This window comes from Verticillium alfalfae, genomic scaffold, assembly GCF_000150825.1.
Source record: "Verticillium alfalfae VaMs.102 supercont1.21 genomic scaffold, whole genome shotgun sequence".
NCBI lineage: Eukaryota > Fungi > Ascomycota > Sordariomycetes > Glomerellales > Plectosphaerellaceae > Verticillium > Verticillium alfalfae.
In genome coordinates, this window is record NW_003315045.1 from 17,756 (window position 1) to 36,115 (window position 18,360).

Sequence of the window (18,360 nt, forward strand, 5' to 3'; positions counted from 1 at the left end):
CTGAGGAGCCGATGCCCGAGCCCAGGACGACGAGGCTGAGGTCTTCGACCACGGGCGACGTCGCCGCTATGGCAGCTGCTGTTGCCAATGTCGCTGCCAGCACGTCGACTCACGATGCCTTGCCGTCCATCCGGTTCTCTGCCTACTTCGACCCCCGTGCTACGCGGCCCAGCTTGTCGTTCTCACCCGTGGCCCGAACACTGCCTTCTGGAGGCGAGACCATTCGTGTCGGGCGATACTCGGAGCGAGAGAACCAGCCGGCCGTCCCTCACAACGTCCCGTCGGCCGCACCCGTGGGTTTCAAAAGCAAGGTTGTCAGTCGACGTCACTGTGAATTTTGGTACGACCAGGGCAAGTGGTATATCAAAGATGTCAAGTCTTCATCTGGTACCTTTCTCAACCACATCCGCCTGAGTCCCCCCGGCACAGAGTCAAAGCCATTCCCTATCAACGACGGCGACATCGTGCAGCTTGGTATCGATTTCAAGGGCGGCGAAGAAATGATATTTCGCTGCGTCAAGATGCGGTTGGAGTTAAACCGAGGCTGGCAGAACAAGCCCAATGCTTTCAAGTATGTATGCCGATCCCCGGCGCGAGGAGGAGTCCGAAACTGACAATGACGCAGTGTCCAAAATCACAAGCGTCTGCGCAACTTGACGTCCTCTGCCAACTCGACAAACTCGACGCAAGACTGCTCGATTTGCCTCAACTCCATTGCCGTATGTTTAGTGGATATCCGTCCGTGCTTCCGTGACTGACAAGCAATGTAGCCCTGCCAGAGCCTCTTCGTCGCGCCGTGTTCGCACACATGGCACTACAAGTGCATTCGCGCTCTGCTAAACACTCCACAATATCCCACGTTTGTCTGTCCAAACTGCCGTATGGCCGCGGATTTGGAAGCCGACATCGAGGATCCAGACGAAGACTGGGACGTCGAAGCCGAGGAGTCGGAGAAGAAAGAAGACGACGGGTCTGGTGTTGACGCCAAGGTGCCCACCTCGGATCACTCGCAAGATGTGCGGGAGGCGCGACCTGAAGGCCGTGTCAGCAGCGACGGCGACGAGCTTGTGGACGTGACCGGACGCCAGGAGGAACGCGCGACCCGCAACACAGCTGCCGACCGAAGCACGTTGATTCCGAGCTCCGTATCGCAGCCCATGACAATACGATCGCCATCAGGGCCTCTACATCTCATAAACGGTTCGTCACGCGATAGGACGCCGTCGCCGCCGGGACAGCCCCACCTGAATGGCCACGAGGGCCCCATCACGCCGAGAAACGACGCGGGACCATGGGTGTTTGACGGCAGCGCCGCCGGCAGCCGAAACGCGTCAATGTCTGAGGAGGCAGGCGGTATGCGCTCATTAGACGCTGCCACGGAGATGGATGTCGACAGATAGTGCCCGTCGACATTGGCCTACGGGGGCGAGCCCGACGTATCGGGAAGTTGCCCAGCTCGTCGCAAACTACTGAAGACGAACAGGCGCGGCAGGACAGATCCTAAGCGGAAGCGCTAGAGGAGGATCTGGGTGGAAGTCTTGCGACACAGTCATATACACTCGAATTCGGAGGACACAACATATTAGCATGGCTAGCGGAGCGTAATCATCACTATCGATTCTCTTGGAAGGCCCGGCGGTCGGCCGGTTAGGCTCACTAGCATCATAGCAGGGACTGGGCGGGCAGAGAAGCCATCAGGAGTACGGTGTTGGTCTATTGAGACCTGCTAGAACGATTCAAGGCACTTTCTGCCTCATCAGTTTTTTTTGTGTGGTCCTTGAAAGAAATTAATCGTAGCGGAACTGAGCATTCCCCAACCAAAAGATCTAGTCTTTACTTTCTTGTGTGATTTTGTGGGCGCTGCATCGGGTGCAGGGTGACGTCTGTCTCGAATGTACCAATACTGTTGTGTCTCCACAAGTCTGGGCGCCGCGATAAGCCGATAAGGATGTGCGCCGTGCCAGGATACCAGGCAGAGAACGAACAAGCTCGTTAAGATCGTACAGCCTTTTTTTCGGATCCGACTCATTCATTCATCAAGGCCATCGCGCTCCTCTCTCGCACCACATCACTACTCGGCGCCAATATGCTCCGATCAATAGCACCGCGGGCTGCCTCAGCGCACGCGGGCACTCGTCACCAAACCCGCATTCGCCCTGCCGTCCCTTGCTCGGTCCGCCCGCACCCACGCGACTGTCATCGATCCAATCCCACGTGAGGCCAACCGATCTCGACAACATTACCACACTCCCCAATGGCCTCCGCATCGCTCGGAGGCTCTACCGGGCTCTTTCTCCGGCGTTGGCGTCTATGTCGATGCGGGCTCCAGATATGAGAGCAGCAGCTTGAGGGGGGTGAGCCACATCATGGACCGTCTCGCCTTCAAGAGCACATCAAAACGCTCCGCCGACGAAATGATCGAGCAGGTCGAGGCTCTAGGTGGCAACATCCAGTGCGCAAGCCCGCGAGAGGCCATGATGTATCAGGCCGCCACGTTTAACGCCGCTGTCCCGACCACCATTGCTTTGTTGGCCGAGACGATCCGTGACCCCCTGTTGACCGAAGAGGAGGTGCAAGAACAGCTCGGCACAGCCGCCTACGAGATAAAGGAGATCTGGAGCAAGCCTGACCTCATTCTTCCCGAGCTCGTCCACACGGCTGCATTCAAGGACAATACCCTCGGCAACCCCCTCCTGTGCCCTGAGGAGCAGCTGCCCTACATCAACGGGTCAACGATCCGCGCCTACCGTGACGCCTTCTACCGCCCAGAACGCATGGTGGTCGCCTTTGCCGGTGTTGAGCACAACGAGGCCGTCCAGCTGGCGACACAGTACTTTGGTGACATGGTCTCCAGCGACAAGCCAGCAGCGGCCTTCACCCGCTCCGGTTCCGAAACGTCCGAGGCGAGCACCGACTCATCCTGGTCCGCCCCCTCCTCCACCTCCTCTTCCCCGGCGCAGAAGCCCTCGAGCCTGCTGTCGAAGGTGCCCTTCTTTAAGAACCTCTCCACATCTGCTCCGTCTCAGGCCGCCGTCGCCGCCGACGCATCGTCCACCGACATTTTCCGCCCCTCTCACTACACTGGCGGCTTCATGGCGCTGCCCCCGCAGCCGCCTTCGCTGAACCCCGCGGCGCCGAACTTTACGCATATCCACCTCGCCTTCGAAGGTCTCCCCATCTCTTCGGATGACATTTACGCCCTCGCCACGCTGCAGACCCTCCTCGGCGGCGGCGGCTCCTTCTCGGCCGGCGGTCCGGGCAAGGGCATGTACTCGCGGCTGTACACCAACGTGCTCAACCAGCACGGCTGGGTCGAGTCGTGCGTCGCCTTCAACCACTCGTACACCGACTCGGGCCTCTTTGGCATCTCCGCCGCGTGCCTGCCGGGCCGCGCGGGCGCCATGCTCGACGTCATGTGCCGCGAGCTGCGCGCCCTGACGCTCGAGCCGGGCCACGCCTCGTCGGCGCTGCGGTCTGTCGAGGTTCAGCGGGCCAAGAACCAGCTGCGCAGCAGCCTGCTCATGAACCTTGAGAGCCGTATGGTCGAGCTCGAGGACCTCGGCAGGCAGGTCCAGGTCCACGGCCGCAAGGTCCCCGTCGGCGACATGTGCCGCAAGATCGAGGCTCTGACCGTTGACGACCTGAGGCGCGTCGCCAAGCTCGTCGTCGGCGGCATGGTAGAGAACCCCGGCAGGGGCAGCGGCGCGCCCACCGTCGTGCTGCAGGAGGCCCAGGCGCACGGCGTCAGCACGCACTCGCTGACGTGGGAGTCGATTCAGAACACCGTCTACGGGTGGCAGCTGGGCCGGAGGTGAAGCGGCGCCGCCCTGTATCCTGCTTTAAACGACGCGGCTTTTCCCCTCTAGATGAAAAGGGGCCTACCGTGGTGTATACTAACAACTGTTTTTGTGTAACGATATTGGCGGGATGCAGCATGAACGCGCAACAAACAGGATTGGGGTTGACGGGTTCACGGCGGGGGGCAGAAGGGTTGTAAATCAAGTACTGTTTGCTACGCTGCATAGGCATCTAGACGAAGAATCTCTCTCAATAAGTCTGTGTAAAGCCAACCGTCATGCGCCAATTTGTTATCCTGTCTTGGGGGTTATACATACGACTACAGGCATGAGGAAGCTTGTATGTCGTCTTGTGGGGTATAAGTATGCAGCGTGAGCTCATCAAATCTAGTCGCTATTCCAATCTCCTCAAAAGAGCCATTGTCGTCCAGGCGGGTGAGACCACCAGCACATGCTCAGAGCTTCGATCGCACGGCTTCCAGCCGGTACTTGACGTCCTTCAGCGCCTTGGTCGTGGGCTTCCAGTCGTCGAACTGGCGGAGGAGCTCCTCTGTCTCTGCCGAGAGCTCTGTTTTGACAAAGTCCTCTTCAAGGAGGCCACGCATGATCCATGGTAGGTGGTAAGGGTTAGGGTTCGTGAGAGGGCCAGGTCCACCCGTCGTTTTATTGGTACCAGCAGAGTCTGGCCGGTGAGGGTGCCGTACCTGGCATTGGCGATTCGTCACGTGTGGGGGGACGTTGGTAGTCTCCAGCGCGTGAGAGACGGCGAGGTCGTAGACTTGCTCGTCGTAGTAGAGTCGTGAGTGCCCCTCGCCTGAGTAGAGGGAGCCGGCGAGCGGCGTGGATAGCTCACGGATAAGGCCGTGATCAGAGACACCGAGATTGCGGAGCTTCAGTGCAAAGCCTACCAAGTGGGCGATGCTGTAGTCTTTAGCGTGAGCACATTCGATTGGGAAAACGGGACTCACAAGTCAGGGGCGTGAATGCGACCGTCAATGAAGACAGCGCGGTAGATGTAGGGGTGAGACGCCGGAGAGTATATGGCCGACTCCATGGGCACCAGCTGGTCGTCGATACTTCCGATGTAGGTGATTCTTGCACCGTACTCCAGCACTTCCTTGAGGGCAGTTTCGTATCGTCTGGACACCTCACTCTCTGAGTTGGAAAAGTCCCACAACTCGGCGGCCGTGCCCATAAGCATACCCATACTAGATCTGTAGTCGGGAAACGGACCGAGCGATACACCAGCTGAAGCCAGATTAGTCAATGCACCAACGTGTTTGGAAAGGATACTCACCCATGGCGCAAACTCCGATTCTTGCGTTTGTTATGATGCCTAAATCAATGAGCTTAGCCACCAGCATGATCGCCACAGGCACACCTTGCGAGTGGCATGCGAGAATGATCAGGTCTGCGCTTCGCAAGGGCTCAATCCAGTTCAGAAGTAGCTTCCATAGGTTGTCCACGCGATCTGCAATTTTGCCCTCTCCCTCAAGCGCGACCTTCTCGATTTCGCAATCTCCACATCCGTGAGCATCGGCCCACCTCCTGATGCCTTCGGCGCAGTGACTTGCGAGACGCAGAGACGTACCCGTCGGCTGTCCGACCATGGGCCGAAGGTATGTTGCGGGAAACAGGCCGTGAACACCGATGGCAATGGCCTTCTTCACCTTTGGCGTTTCTTTAACACGAAAGACATGGTTCGTAGCAGGCTGTTGTGTACGAAGGAGAAGCTGCGTGATCTGCTTTAAGATGGATGGATTTTCCTTCATGTGATATGTGCTGCCAAAAGACGGGAGCAGCAGATTAGGCGGCAGCGACTTGGCAGGCGACTCGGAAATGGACGCCGGCTTGGTCGCTGCAGGCTTACCAGGGCTTTCTTGTACAGATTCTGTGATGGATGATTTGGACGATGCTACAGGCTGTGGTGTCGCCGTGCCTGATCGCACAGATGCGTCATCCAGATCCATGGACTGAGGTCGGAGTCTTTTGTTCTTTTTCCCGGCCGCCGGCCCTATCGTCGCAGCCTTGAGCTTGGTTTTGAGGTCCTTCGTTGAATCAGTCGTTTGTGATGTGACGATGCCATGTGCCGGCTCAGGATGTGCCTCTGATCCTTGCCCGATGACAGCCATCTCTCCGGTTTCTGGCTGCGGCGCCTTGCCGTCGGCCTTGGACTTAACATCTCTTGACCAGAATGCCCACGTCGACCCAGCCGGTGGCGGCGGCGACTGAACAGCCGTAGGTTCGGGGGCGTCGGTCATCGACACGTCTTGAGGTTGTGATTCTGGGCCAACCCTAGGTGCAGGAATCGGAGTTTGAGGAGTCTGGGGTTGGCCTTCGGCAGCCGCCTGGGGGCGTTGCGGCAGACCAGAAACCAAACCAAGTGGAGGCGGTGGGAGGCGCTTGACGCTCCGGATCAGTTTGTGGCTCTGGGTTCGGTGTCGATGGTCTCTCCAAAACTAGATCTGCAATCGGCACTGATGTTGTTTCAGGCTCTTTTGGCGGATCATTCGTTATCGTATCATGTGCAGCTGGCGGCAATGAGTTCGAGTCGGACAGCTGCGCCCTGCCCAACCAGCCGAACCACCCTGTTGCCGTTGAGGGTCTTTGGGGGGATGGTTCCATTTCAACATCCTGAGAAGTCGTGTTCTCCTCTTTTGCCTGGTCCTCCGCGGGCACGTCCTTCCCATCCATTGTTTCCTGGGCTGACGGGCCATTCGTCATTTCAGTGTCCATCCGTTCCAAGTCTGCATTCGCCGAAGGGTTTTCCGAAATGTTGGGCAGAGTCATTGCCGGCCCCATTGCTCCTTCAAGGCTCGACGAGTCGGTACTCTTCTTGGAATCGAAGCGTCTCAAGTCGGATACGCTCGGTGGTCGATTGGTGCCCCCGAGGATCGTCTCCCGGGCAATCTGGGGCACCAGTGCGGACGATTTGGGTGCACGCGGCCAGGATCCATACCAGCTTCGGCTTTTGCGCACCCCCTTCTGTCCGCTAGATGCTGGCTTGGGGGTCTCGTTGTGTTTGACACCACTGGGGGTCGGCATATCGCGTTGTCCAACCGAGGATGTCGTGGTATCCAGCACGGGAGGCGCCGGTGACGTAGTCGCAGGCGTCGCGGGGTTCGGTGCAGGAAGGCTCGCAGAGCTCGCGGTGGAAGAGTTTGGTCGCACGCGCTTTCGAGGCGCCATGTTGAGGTTGTGACAGAGAGTGTTGGTGTTGGCAGGAGTAAACCTCGAGAGCCCAGATACCTCTCAGGCCGCTACATCATCGATGATCTGGCATGTGGTCAAAGGCTATTAGCGGTAAACACTTGACACTGGCTGGCTGCCTGCCTTGATGGCTGGGACTAGGGGGGGGGCTAGTCCCTCTGTAGGCCCATGCTGCCGTCACAGGCTAGCAGGCGGCGACCACGCCAGCGTCAGCGCCAACCGGCCGGAGTGCCGCCAGCAGTCGGTGGGCCGCTGGAGGGCGGGCGGTGAGTTGTCTCGAAGGGACAATCTTATCGCCTCCAGCTGTCTTATCTTATCGGTCGCATCCCGCATCGAAGGAAGAAAAAAAAATCAACAGGCCCAGCGACGGGAACTGGTGGATTGGATTCAGTTCAGCACTCGAGTCGGAGCGGTACCTTTACCTCACGACTTGTTGCATTACAGCTCCACGAGCCGCATTCCACGCAATGGGCTCACTCAAACGAAAGGAAGCCCCGGGTGGCGATATTCCCTCCAAGAAGGCAAAGTCTTCCAAGGATACCCGACCAGCCAAGTCCGACAAGCCGTCAACCTCGATCAGAGATGGCGCCGACAGCCAGAAGCGGGCCAGCTCCGGTGCTGATGCACCCAAGTCGGTCATTTCTAGCATCCTCAAGGACGAAGAGCCCATGTTCCCTCGTGGTGGCGGCAGCGTCCTGACGCCGCTTGAGCAGAAGCAGATTCAACTTGAGGCGAAAGCCGATGCCTTGAGAGAGGGCGAATTCGATACCGAGGAGAAAACCAAGCACAAGAAAGAAAAGAGGAGGAAGTCCAAGCTCGGCGCCTTTGAAGATACCAAGAAGAAGTCCTCGTCAGATGAGGATGGGACCAAGATTGAGGCCCTGAACTACAAGGTAGGCAGCCCCCCCATGCCGTGAACCCCCTCATGCACTCGACTAACAACAGCGAACAGCGTCTCGCAAAGGGATCTGTTGTCCTCGGTCAAGTCTCTGCCATTTCTCACCACAACATCACCATCGCATTGCCCAACAACCTCAGTGGCAATGTATCAATTGCCGCCATTTCCAATGTCGTCACGGCGAAGATCCAGCAAGCAGCCGAGGCCTCGGACGACGACGACAGCGCCGACGAGAACGACGATGACGACGACATTGAGCTAAACTCGCTCTTCGAAGTCGGCCAGTACGTCCGTGCCTACGTCCTCTCTACTAAGGAAGGCGAAGGCTCAGGAAAGAAGAACCACATTGAGCTGTCACTGCGCCCCGAAGACGCCAATTCCGGCATGTCGAAGAATGATGTAGTCGCCAACGCTACCGTCATGGCGGCCGTCACCAGCGTTCAGGACCATGGTTATGAGATGGAACTGGGAGTCGACAACAAGAAGCTCAAGGGCTTTCTGCCGAAGAAGGATGTCGGCTCTGAAGTCGATGAGTTGAGACTTCAGCCCGGCGCGGTGTCTCTCTGCCTTGTCAAGAGTGTCTCGGGCAAGATTGCCCAGCTTTGCCTGGACTCGGAGAAGCTGGGAAAGGCCGACAACATTGCTACCGAGGCCACCACCGTCAACACTTTCCAGCCGGGCACCGTGGTGGACGTTCTGGTCACGAGCACCACCGGTCGCGGCCTCCTCGGCAAGATCCTAGGTCACCTCCCAGTCACTGCCGACCTCATTCACTCCGGTGCCGGTCCTGACGCTGTGGACCTCGATGCGAAGTACAAGGTCGGGTCGCGCGTCAAAGCCCGCGTCATCTGCACATTCCCCAACGCAAAGAACCCCAAGCTCGGCATCTCGCTGCTCCCTCATATCATCAAGCTGCAAGCGAAGAAGGCCGGCAAAGGCGGGCAAGCCAAGCCCCCCCTCAACGTACTGCCCATCGCTGTCCGCGTTGACAAGTGCATTGTACGCAAGGTTGAGCCTGAGATCGGTCTTTACGTCGACGTCGGCGTCGCAGGGCTGTCTGGCTTCGTCCACATCTCAAAGGTCAAGGATGGCAAGGTTGAGGCGCTCTATGAGTCGAGCGGCCCGTTTAAGGAGGGTTCTGTTCACCGTGGTAGGGTCATTGGCTACAGCGCCTTCGATGGCATGTACTTGATGACGTTTGAGCCTACCATCATCGAGCAGCAATTCATCCGTCTGGAGGATGTGCCTGCCGGTGAAATTGTTAGCTGCACGATCGAGAAGGTGGTCGTTGGTGGGCAGGGCGTCAGCGGCTTGGTCGTCAAGGTTGCTGAAGGCATCACCGGTTATGTCCACGAAACGCACTTTGCCGATGTTCGCCTGCAGCACCCTGAGAAGAAGTTCCGCGAAGGCATGACCGTCAAAGCTCGCGTCCTGTCCGTTCGTCCCAGGAAGCGACAGATGCGGCTGACACTGAAGAAAACGCTGGTCAACTCGGATACGCCCATCATCAAGAGCTTTGATGAGGTTGAAGTCGGGCAACAAGCTCTTGGCACCATCAGCGACATCTCACCTCACGGCGCCCGCATCGAGTTCTACAAGGGTGTCCGGGGCTGGCTGCCTGTCTCTCAAATGAGCGAGGCATTTATCCAGGACCCCAAGGAGCACTTCAAGGTCGGCCAGGTCGTCAACGTTCACATTCTCGAAGTCGACCCAGAGAACCAGAAGTTGCTGGTATCTTGCAAGGACCCGTCCGCTTTCGGCCTCGACAAGCAGGCTGCGCTCAAGGCCCTATCTGTGGGGTCGATCGTGTCGGGCAAGGTGATTCAGAAGTCTGACGACGATGTTCACGTTGAGCTTGATGGATCCAACCTCAAGGCTATCCTGCCCCTTGGCCAGCTTACTGACAAATCTGCCAACAAGAGCCAGTCTGCCCTCAAGAGGATACACATGGGCCAGACCCTCACCGACCTCCTGGTCCTCGACAAAAATGAACGTCGCCGCGCGATCACCCTGAGCTCCAAGCCTAGCCTCGTAGAGGCTGGCAAGACAGACAAGCTTATCCGCACGTACGCTGACGCCAAGGTTGGCGCCGAGGTGCCTGGTTTCATCAGCTCCATCCGACCCGGCGCAGTCCTTGTTCGATTTGGCGGTAACCTCGTCGGTGTCATGTTCAAGACGAGACTTCCCGTCGAGGATCAAGAAAAAGAGGGCTTTGGTTTGCGCAAGGATCAGAGCATCACCGTCCGGATCCGTGCCATTGATCTCGAGAGGACCCGTCTCGTCGTCGACCCTTTGACAGCAGAGCTTCCAAGTAACGAGGTGAAACCCAAGAAGGAGAAGGAGTCCGCCAGGCCCCAGGCCCACGGTCCCGTGCAGGACATCACATTCGGCCAGATTGTCGAGGCTAAGATTGTTGGCATCCACGACACTCAGTTGAATGTCGAGACCGCAGACAAGGTCCAGGGCCGAGTCGATATTTCCCAGATTTTCGATTCTTGGGACAAAATCAAGGATCCCGAAGAGCCGCTTTCTCAGTTCAAGAAAGGTGACACCGTTCGTGTCCGCGCGATCGGTCTTCACGACTCAAAAGACCACCGTTTCCTTGCCTTCTCTCACCGGTCCTACAACTCCGTCCTCGAGTTCACCGCCAAGGCCAGTGACATTGAGGCCGATGTACTCAAGCCTTTGTCCCTGGAAGATCTCGAGGTTGGCTCCACGCACGTCGCCTTTGTCAATAACGCCTCCCGCAACGGGCTTTGGGCCAACATCTCGCCCGTCGTCCGCGGTAGGATCAACGCCATGGACGTGTCCGACGACACGTCCAAGATCAACGACGTTATCAACAACTTCCCCATCGGCACCGCGCTCAAGGTGCGCGTCATCGCCGTCGATGCGAAGCGCGGTGTCCTCGACCTATCAGCTCGCTCTGACTCTTCTGCAGCCGTTACCTGGGACAGCATCAAGCCGAACCAGGTCCTTGCCGGCTGTGTAGTCAAGGTCAACGAGCGTCAGATCATGGTAAAGCTTGGTTCAAACGTTGCCGGTCACGTTCACCTTGTCGACATGAGCGATGACTTTGGTGACGTTAACACTCTCAAGTACGATGAGGGCGACGCCATTCAGGTCTCTGTCGTGGAAGTGGACAAGAGCAACAAGCGCGTCCGCCTCTCGACTCGTCCCTCTCGCGTCCTGAACTCATCGTCTCCCATCACCGATTCCGAGATCACAAGCGTCAAGCAGGTCGTCTCCGGCAGCACCGTCCGTGGTTTCGTCAAGCACGTAGCCGACAAGGGCGTCTTTGTGCTGCTCGGTGGCAGCGTCTCCGCTCTCGTCAAGATCTCCAACCTTTCCGACCGTTTCCTCAAGGAGTGGAAGGAGCACTTTCAGGTTGACCAGCTCGTCAAGGGTCGCGTTCTGTCCGTTGACGAGGGCGCCGGCCAGGTTGAGCTGAGCCTGAAGAGCTCCGTCGTTGATGACAACTACAAGCCCCTGAAGACCTACAAAGACATCAAGCCTAACCAGATTGTCACCGGCAAGATCCGTAAGGTGGAGGACTTTGGTGCCTTCATCGTCGTCGATGGATCTGACAACGTCAGTGGCCTGTGCCACAGGAGCGAGATGGCGGACAGCCCTGTCGAAGACGCCAGGAAGCTCTACCAAGCCGGCGACGTCGTCAAGGCCAAGGTCCTTACATTGGATCGCAACAAGAAGCGCATTTCTTTCGGTCTGAAGCCCGCGTACTTCGACGAAGATGTCGATATGGACGAGGGCGAGGGCGCTGGTCTTGATTCCGACAATGAAGATGAGGAGGATGTTGACAGCGACGAGGGTGAGGATCTGGCAGAAGGCGGAGCGTCCATCAAGTTCATGGGCACCGACAATCTGGAGGACTCGGACGACGAGCAAGACCATGCCGACTCGGACTCGGACGTGGATGAGGATGGCGACGTGGACATGTCTATGGAGCAGAACGGACTCAGCAACGGAAAATACGACTGGGATGGCGACGCATTTGACGACTCTGACAAGGAGACCCGGTCAGCGCCCGCCAAGAGCAGCGCGTCGAAGCAGAAGGAGACGAAGAAGCCCAAGACGGACGAGATCCAGGTCGACCGCACGGTCGCGCTGGATGCCAACGGACCCCAGACGGCCAGCGACTATGAGCGTCTGCTGCTTGGTCAGCCCGACTCGTCCGCTCTTTGGATCGCGTACATGGCGCTGCAGATGCGGGTCAGTGAGCTGACCAAGGCGCGTGAGATTGCCGAGCGGGCCATCAAGACGATCAACATTCGCGAGCAGACCGAGAAGCTCAACGTGTGGATCGCGTACCTCAACTTGGAGGTGGCCTACGGCACCAAGACGACCGTCGAGGAGGTGTTTCAGCGGGCATGCCAGTACAACGATGACCAGGAGATTCACGAACGGTTGGCAACCATCTACATCCAGTCTGGAAAGCACAAGGTAAGCCAGTCCAGCTCTTCGCACTGCTGCCACACCCCGTCCCCCCTTCCATTGTGGGTTGAACTCAACCATACTAACTTTCTTTGCAGAAAGCAGATGAGCTCTTCCAAGCTACGGTCGCCAAGTTCGGCTCCAAGAACCCCAACCTCTGGACCAACTATGCTCACTTCCTCCACGCTACGCTCAACCAGCCCGACCGCGCGCGCGCTCTTCTGCCCCGCGCGACGCAGGCCCTCGGCGAGCAGCACACGGCGGCCCTCATGGCCAAGTTCGGCTCGCTCGAGTTCCGCTCGCCCAACGGCGACGCCGAGCGCGGTCGCACGACGTTCGAAACGCTGCTGGCGACGTGGCCGAAGCGGTTCGACCTGTGGAACCAGCTCGTCGATCTCGAGATGGCGGCGCCGGGCGCCGACGCGACCGCCGTGCGCGACGTGTTCGAGCGCGGCACAAAGGTCAAGGGTCTCAAGGCGCAGAGGGCCATGAAATGGTTCAAGAGATGGGCTGAGTGGGAGGGCAAGACGGATCCCAAGGGCAAGGAGCGAGTTATGGCCAAGGCGGCCGAATGGGTGACGGCTGCCAAGGCAAGAAAGGAGGCCGGGGCTGCTGAGGACGAAGATATGGAATAGAAAGCGAGAGAGAAGGAGAGAAGGAGAAGAGGAGAGAAATAGATCCAGACCTTGGCGTGTTGTACTTTACCTATACCAGTCGCAAGGGGGGGCATTGGGTTTTCACTGTGGATTTCAAGCATTTGGCGTACAAAATCATCAATTTGTCGACATTATTATCTATAACCATCAGTGGTCGCTAGGCATACCACGTAGGGATTTGTTTCTTCATCTCCTCAATGATGAAACAGATGCATGGTCATCGCCATACTCTTGGCGGATATCCCGTGTCACAACGACCTCAGTCTTCTTCACGATGCCCGTTCCCTCGAGAATAAACTCTGTGCTACCCGCGTCACTGGTCCCCTTTCCAAACTCGTGATCAACGCCGCTACCAAGGGGCATGATTCCACTGCCCCGTCCCCTCCAGCTGCGCATGGCAAAATCTCCGCCGCGCGCAGCGCTCGACGCGCCGGTACCCTGAACAGCATACTTTTGCGAAGGCCCGCCGGAGGCACCGGTGCTCCTCTCGCGGAAAGCCTTGATCAATGGTGCCAGCGTTGGGACGCAGGTGACTATAACGCCGAGATTGTTCTCGATGGTGGACCACATGATGAGCGGTGCGGAATCGAGATAGTTGGCCAGGCGGACCACGGTCTGGATGCGGAAAATTTGGATGACGGTAATAAAGACACCCAGAGCCAGAAGGCCCAAGAGAACGAGCTTCTTGCGGCGCTGAATCTGGGCTCGTAGGAGGACGGGGAATGGCAGGAACATCCTGTTGTTGTCAGTCGGGAGATTGACAACGAAATTAACGGTGGGAGGGACACGTACACTACGATGTCAAAGAAGATCGTCAGGGAGGCCATACTGAGATAGAAGTGTACGGCCTTGACACATGTGCCGGCGACGGAGGTGTCCCATTGGAGGCGGATAGGGGTGCAGAGGTTGATCTGAACAATCAGAAACGAAAGGTGGAACATGCTGCAGAGGGCAATGACTGTGTATGTTGCATAGCGATAGATACCCTTGGGTATGATTCGGAGGTAGGAGAAGAGGAGGCTGAGCTTGAAGCCGTAGATGCTGGTAATATAGCTGTCAACTGTTAGAGGTGGTCGCCTCGAAGGCGGCACGAGAATGGGATGGCGGAGGACGTACAATGGAGCGCCCATATACTGCAGAAGACCGAATTCGTAGACGTTTTCCTCTGGAAAATCATCAAGATGCAATAGACCGAGACCCCATTTTGTCTCTGCTGGAGTGTTAACAGATGCGGCACAAGACTGCTCAGCGTGGATGAACTTACGGATGATGGTGACAACGGCAAATCCGGCGCAGCCAATCTACAAATCGAGTCAGGCAAGGTCTAGGAACCCAAGAAAAATTGAGAAATTATCTTCCTTACCCAGGTGAAGCAAATAATCCAGTCGTCTGAAAAGTTGTCAGTCATAAAGCACTTCCTCCTTTAGCTTTTGTCGTGCGGAGATACATACCCGCTCCGGTGGCTTTGATCATGAACCCCCTCACATACATGCGGAGGCAAATCACAATCAGAGACAGTGTCGTAAAGGCGATGGCGATCCCGGTAATCATAGGGCCATCGTTGGCGGTGCCCACAGGGGTGCCATATGTCCAACCCTCGGCCGACATGACGAAAGGCAAGTTCCTTTGTGCGGGAGCGATAGCCTCTCGAACTGTGATCGGCACAAAGAACAAAGAACACAGCAAACAGACGTAAATCCAGAATGAGTTGCAGTGAGGAAGCGGTGCCCACAGGGTCGAGGTGTGGGACCGCCGATAGAAGTATGCTTGAGAGGAGGGCAGAAAAAAAGGGGTCCGCCCCCCCCCCCTTCCCCATATGATGCCGCTGCTCGATATCGCCAAAAAAAAAGCCGAAGCAAGCGATGGCAAGGAAAGAATTCTCCACGCGCCTCCACTATACTGAGCTGATACATACGGACTACCACAAGCTTGGCAGCACCTTGAATCTTATTCCACGGGTGTAACCCAACGCGGCACTGCTCTAGGTGTTCGGGGATGGCGGGTGGCTGGAAGGGCTCTCCCCGCCTAGAATGACTTGGGGGAGGGCGTCTCTAGCTGACGCATGGCCCTCTTTTTCACGATGGCACGACACAGGTTCGTGAAGAAGACTGACTGAAAAGAGGGCAACGGCGCTTTCGAAGGCGTCTCGGGCGCTATTGCAGGCGACATGTCACAGTCCTGAGGCCTCTACCCCACCACAAGGCTAGCCTAGTGCCCTGGGATCACCATGCAAGCCACCGTCGCGGATCCCTTCAAATATGGGAGACTAGCAATGGGCACTGGAAATGATAAGTTGCCAGGCAAGGTAGGCAGGTAGCGGTTCCTCGGCACGACCTCCCCCACAGGAGACGCCACCACGCTTAGCTCTGTATTGCCAAGGACTACAGAACATGGACGATGCTCTGGGTGAGGGGGGTACCGTGAGAAGGCTGCAAAGGGAGGATCCAAGAGGAGTAGACAGCCGCAATGAGAGAGCGACGACGAGAGTGCAATGCTCGTGAAGAAGGCCTATCAGACGTGACTCGGGGAATCAACTCTGTGTCTCAGACCCTTGTACCTGCCAATCCGTATTCTTGTCTATTTTTCTGGGGCATATAACGGTTTCGACGACCCCACGACGGCAAGTGCCGTGATCAACGGAAAAGGCTCTCAAGGACTGTGATGGTGTTGACGATAAGATTTGGGAAAGTGAGATTGAATTTTGAGTGGTTTGTTTGTCGGTGGGGGGCGATCTTTACCTAGGTACCCAGGTGAGGTAAGCTAAGAAGGGGAAGACTTGTCAGCCGAAGACGCAGCTTCTGAACAGCTCATGACAACGGGCAAGCTCTCTCCCGCCCCTCTCTTCCCGATGTCTCGCGGCGAGGAACCCTCATGCAGAGAGCGGATGTCAGGAGAGCGACGGGGCAGGAGTTGTACTACATCTCTCGGTGTTTTTCAATTGGAGTGGGGGGTGCTTGCCCCAAGACACATGCATCCTGCACGGTGTATGCGGCATCCAGGCGCGATCACATGATGCTGGTCGCGCATTGGAAAGAAGGACGTACGACCTGTGTGTGTGTGTGCGCGTCGGTGCGCCAAGAGCATCCACCACGCCTTCCCCGGCACGGCTTTTGTAGCGGAAGCTAGTCCCGATCATCTCGGCAAGCCCCACACCCAGCACAGACATTGGACGCGGGAAGGGAAAGGGACCAGCCGGCAGTACCTGGAGGGTCGTGCTTGCTAGTGTGCGGCCCTACCCCCACCGAAGGCACCACCTCCCGTGCTTTCCTTCCCCAGCAGAAAATCCCTAATCCCCTGATCTTGCGACGACGCCTCTTGGTCTCGTCTGCCCATCCATGACCCTTGCTCGTCCCATCCACCGCCATGACTACAACTGCATGTGCATGTAGCATGCATCATGACCCAGTCGTCGAATGCCAGGCTTATCTGCAACCTTGTGGCCCCTGGCCGCGTCGTGGTACCTCATTTCGTGCCTGCAGGTGCTGCCTCTCCTGCACACCTCGGCCGTGCTGTGGAAGATTTGCCGAGATGATTCCATGCGCCTGGGTTCAGATGGGGATATCGACTCGCCGCCGGTGGCCTTCCCCTTCCCCTGGCCCCCCTCGACCCAACCATGCAAGCACCAAAGCATCCAGTCAGCACCGAGCACCAAGCAAGCACTCTGCCGACTGCAACCTCAAGAGGTGGCCTCGCGTCACCCACCTGGCCCACGTGGGTTGTTTATCATCCATCTCCAGTACAGTGGTTCGCCAACACAGCATTCATCTTTCGCCAGCTTCTCTGACGTTTCCATGACTGGCCTGTCAACTGACTCGGCCTCCTCCCATATTGGAATCAGGACCCCTGACGGTCCAGGTGCCAGACCCCGACCGACCCGAACCATGTAACGGCGGCCGACATGCAAACCAACCCAACATGCAGTTCGACAGCCGAAAGGTACCTCCCATGTATAGGTCGCAGAGTTGCCCGTCAAGCTCGACTCGGGTCCCAGCTACCATGCCGACAATACTCACCTGATAATAAGTTAGCCTTCGATGGCTGGCCACCGGATGTTCGGCCTCGGTCATTGCATCAATTCGCGCGCACTAGTGGCATTATTTACTGCCCCCCCCTCGCTCTCTTGCACGTAGCTTTGCCATCATCGCCCCTTGCAACTACACCAAACGGGGACAGAAGCCAACTCGGCCCTTGTCCAATCCCCGGCATCCTTTCCTCTTTGGCCGGGGAGACCCGCAGTCCAGACGCCCACGCCACGTTAGGGGAGGGGGTACGGACATCTGTCGTCTACGTTTTGCCTTTGCCTGCGCTGTTCTATTGACCCCGTCTACCATGTTCGTGCGGTGGTGCGTTGGGACTGCGTCCGCGTTGCATTCCCAGTTGCGCTGGGCTCAATGGCCTTTTTGCCCCGATTGCCAAGACCGGCCAAGGCGGCCTCCACCTTGCGGGCCGCGCTGTCGGGACCAGCAAAGTCGTACAAAATGTTCTAGCCGCCCCTCGAGGCCGAAATGACGAATCTCTCTCTAGAGCTGGAGAGAATCGGAAAAGGCAACTTCACTCTCTTGATTGCTTCTTCTGTCCTGCCTTTTCTCTCCTCTTGTCGCTCTTTTCCTTTCTTCTCACCCCTCCCTCCCTCCTCCTTCTCTGTCTCCGACTGGTCGTAGCCTGCACCTCCATCCTGACCACCCCTCACGATGAAGAGCTTCTTCGTCCACGCCATCCTGGCGGCTACAGCCTGGGCTGCCCCCGAGCTTGTCGCCAGGGGTCAGTCTTGCAAATGCTTCCCCGGCGATGCTTGCTGGCCTTCCACGGCTCAGTGGAATGCCCTGAACACGACCGTCTCTGGCAGGCTCATTGCCACGACTCCTCTCGGCTCACCGTGCCACGACCCGACCTACGACGCTGCCAAGTGCGCCGACCTTCAGTCGAAGTGGCAATTCTCGGAGATCCAGTAAGTCACGCTCCCCTAGTACGTTCGTTGGTGGGCCGGAGAGATGGGGTCCCTAACCATCCATCCGAACAGCATGGACTCGTCCTCCTCTGTCATGGCGCCCTTTTTCGCCAACCAGAGCTGCGACCCTTTCCAGCCTCGCGAGCGCCCATGCACTCTCGGCAACTACGTTGTCTATGCCGTTGACGCTCGCACGCCTGGTGATATCCAAGCCGCCATCATCTTTGCTAAGAAGTTTAACATCCGTTTCGTCGTTCGCAACACGGGTCACGACTACAATGGCCGTTCCACTGGTGCTGGCGCAATCTCCGTTTGGGTTCACAATATGAAAGGCGCCAAGGTCGTCGACTGGGCCGACAAGAATTACCAGGCAAGGCACTCACCGTCGCTGCCGGCGTC

General features: G+C 57.6%; 6 protein-coding genes across 6 annotated transcripts in view; 4 read left to right on the forward strand and 2 right to left on the reverse strand.

Moving 5' to 3' along the window:
• Positions 1–11: 11 nt before the first annotated feature.
• On the forward strand, positions 12–1,400 carry VDBG_10197 (RING finger protein; the record flags this gene model as incomplete). The annotated part of the gene is made up of 3 exons (XM_003009779.1): positions 12–571; positions 626–719; positions 771–1,400. 3 exons carry the CDS (start codon positions 12–14, stop codon positions 1,398–1,400), a joined length of 1,284 nt encoding a protein of 427 aa, XP_003009825.1.
• Positions 1,401–2,366: 966 nt separating this feature from the next.
• On the forward strand, positions 2,367–3,815 carry VDBG_10198 (mitochondrial-processing peptidase subunit alpha; the record flags this gene model as incomplete). Its single annotated transcript, XM_003009780.1, has 1 exon — positions 2,367–3,815. One exon carries the CDS (start codon positions 2,367–2,369, stop codon positions 3,813–3,815), a length of 1,449 nt encoding a protein of 482 aa, XP_003009826.1.
• Positions 3,816–4,252: 437 nt separating this feature from the next.
• On the reverse strand, positions 4,253–6,986 carry VDBG_10199 (conserved hypothetical protein; the record flags this gene model as incomplete). The annotated part of the gene is made up of 4 exons (XM_003009781.1): positions 4,253–4,718; positions 4,766–5,045; positions 5,095–6,206; positions 6,373–6,986. 4 exons carry the CDS (start codon positions 6,984–6,986, stop codon positions 4,253–4,255), a joined length of 2,472 nt encoding a protein of 823 aa, XP_003009827.1.
• Positions 6,987–7,474: 488 nt separating this feature from the next.
• On the forward strand, positions 7,475–12,992 carry VDBG_10200 (rRNA biogenesis protein RRP5; the record flags this gene model as incomplete). Its single annotated transcript, XM_003009782.1, has 3 exons — positions 7,475–7,900; positions 7,960–12,366; positions 12,456–12,992. 3 exons carry the CDS (start codon positions 7,475–7,477, stop codon positions 12,990–12,992), a joined length of 5,370 nt encoding a protein of 1,789 aa, XP_003009828.1.
• Positions 12,993–13,199: 207 nt separating this feature from the next.
• On the reverse strand, positions 13,200–14,621 carry VDBG_10201 (integral membrane protein; the record flags this gene model as incomplete). Its single annotated transcript, XM_003009783.1, has 6 exons — positions 13,200–13,749; positions 13,806–14,066; positions 14,130–14,223; positions 14,278–14,314; positions 14,377–14,402; positions 14,465–14,621. 6 exons carry the CDS (start codon positions 14,619–14,621, stop codon positions 13,200–13,202), a joined length of 1,125 nt encoding a protein of 374 aa, XP_003009829.1.
• Positions 14,622–17,704: 3,083 nt separating this feature from the next.
• The window catches only part of VDBG_10202 (isoamyl alcohol oxidase), a gene marked incomplete at both ends in the record, with an annotated part of 1,779 nt that continues 1,123 nt past the window's right edge, over positions 17,705–18,360 (forward strand). The window contains 2 exons of the mRNA XM_003009784.1: positions 17,705–17,961; positions 18,034–18,254. Coding sequence (XP_003009830.1) covers positions 17,705–17,961; positions 18,034–18,254 — 478 coding nt within the window. The remainder of the gene's footprint in view (positions 17,962–18,033; positions 18,255–18,360) is intronic.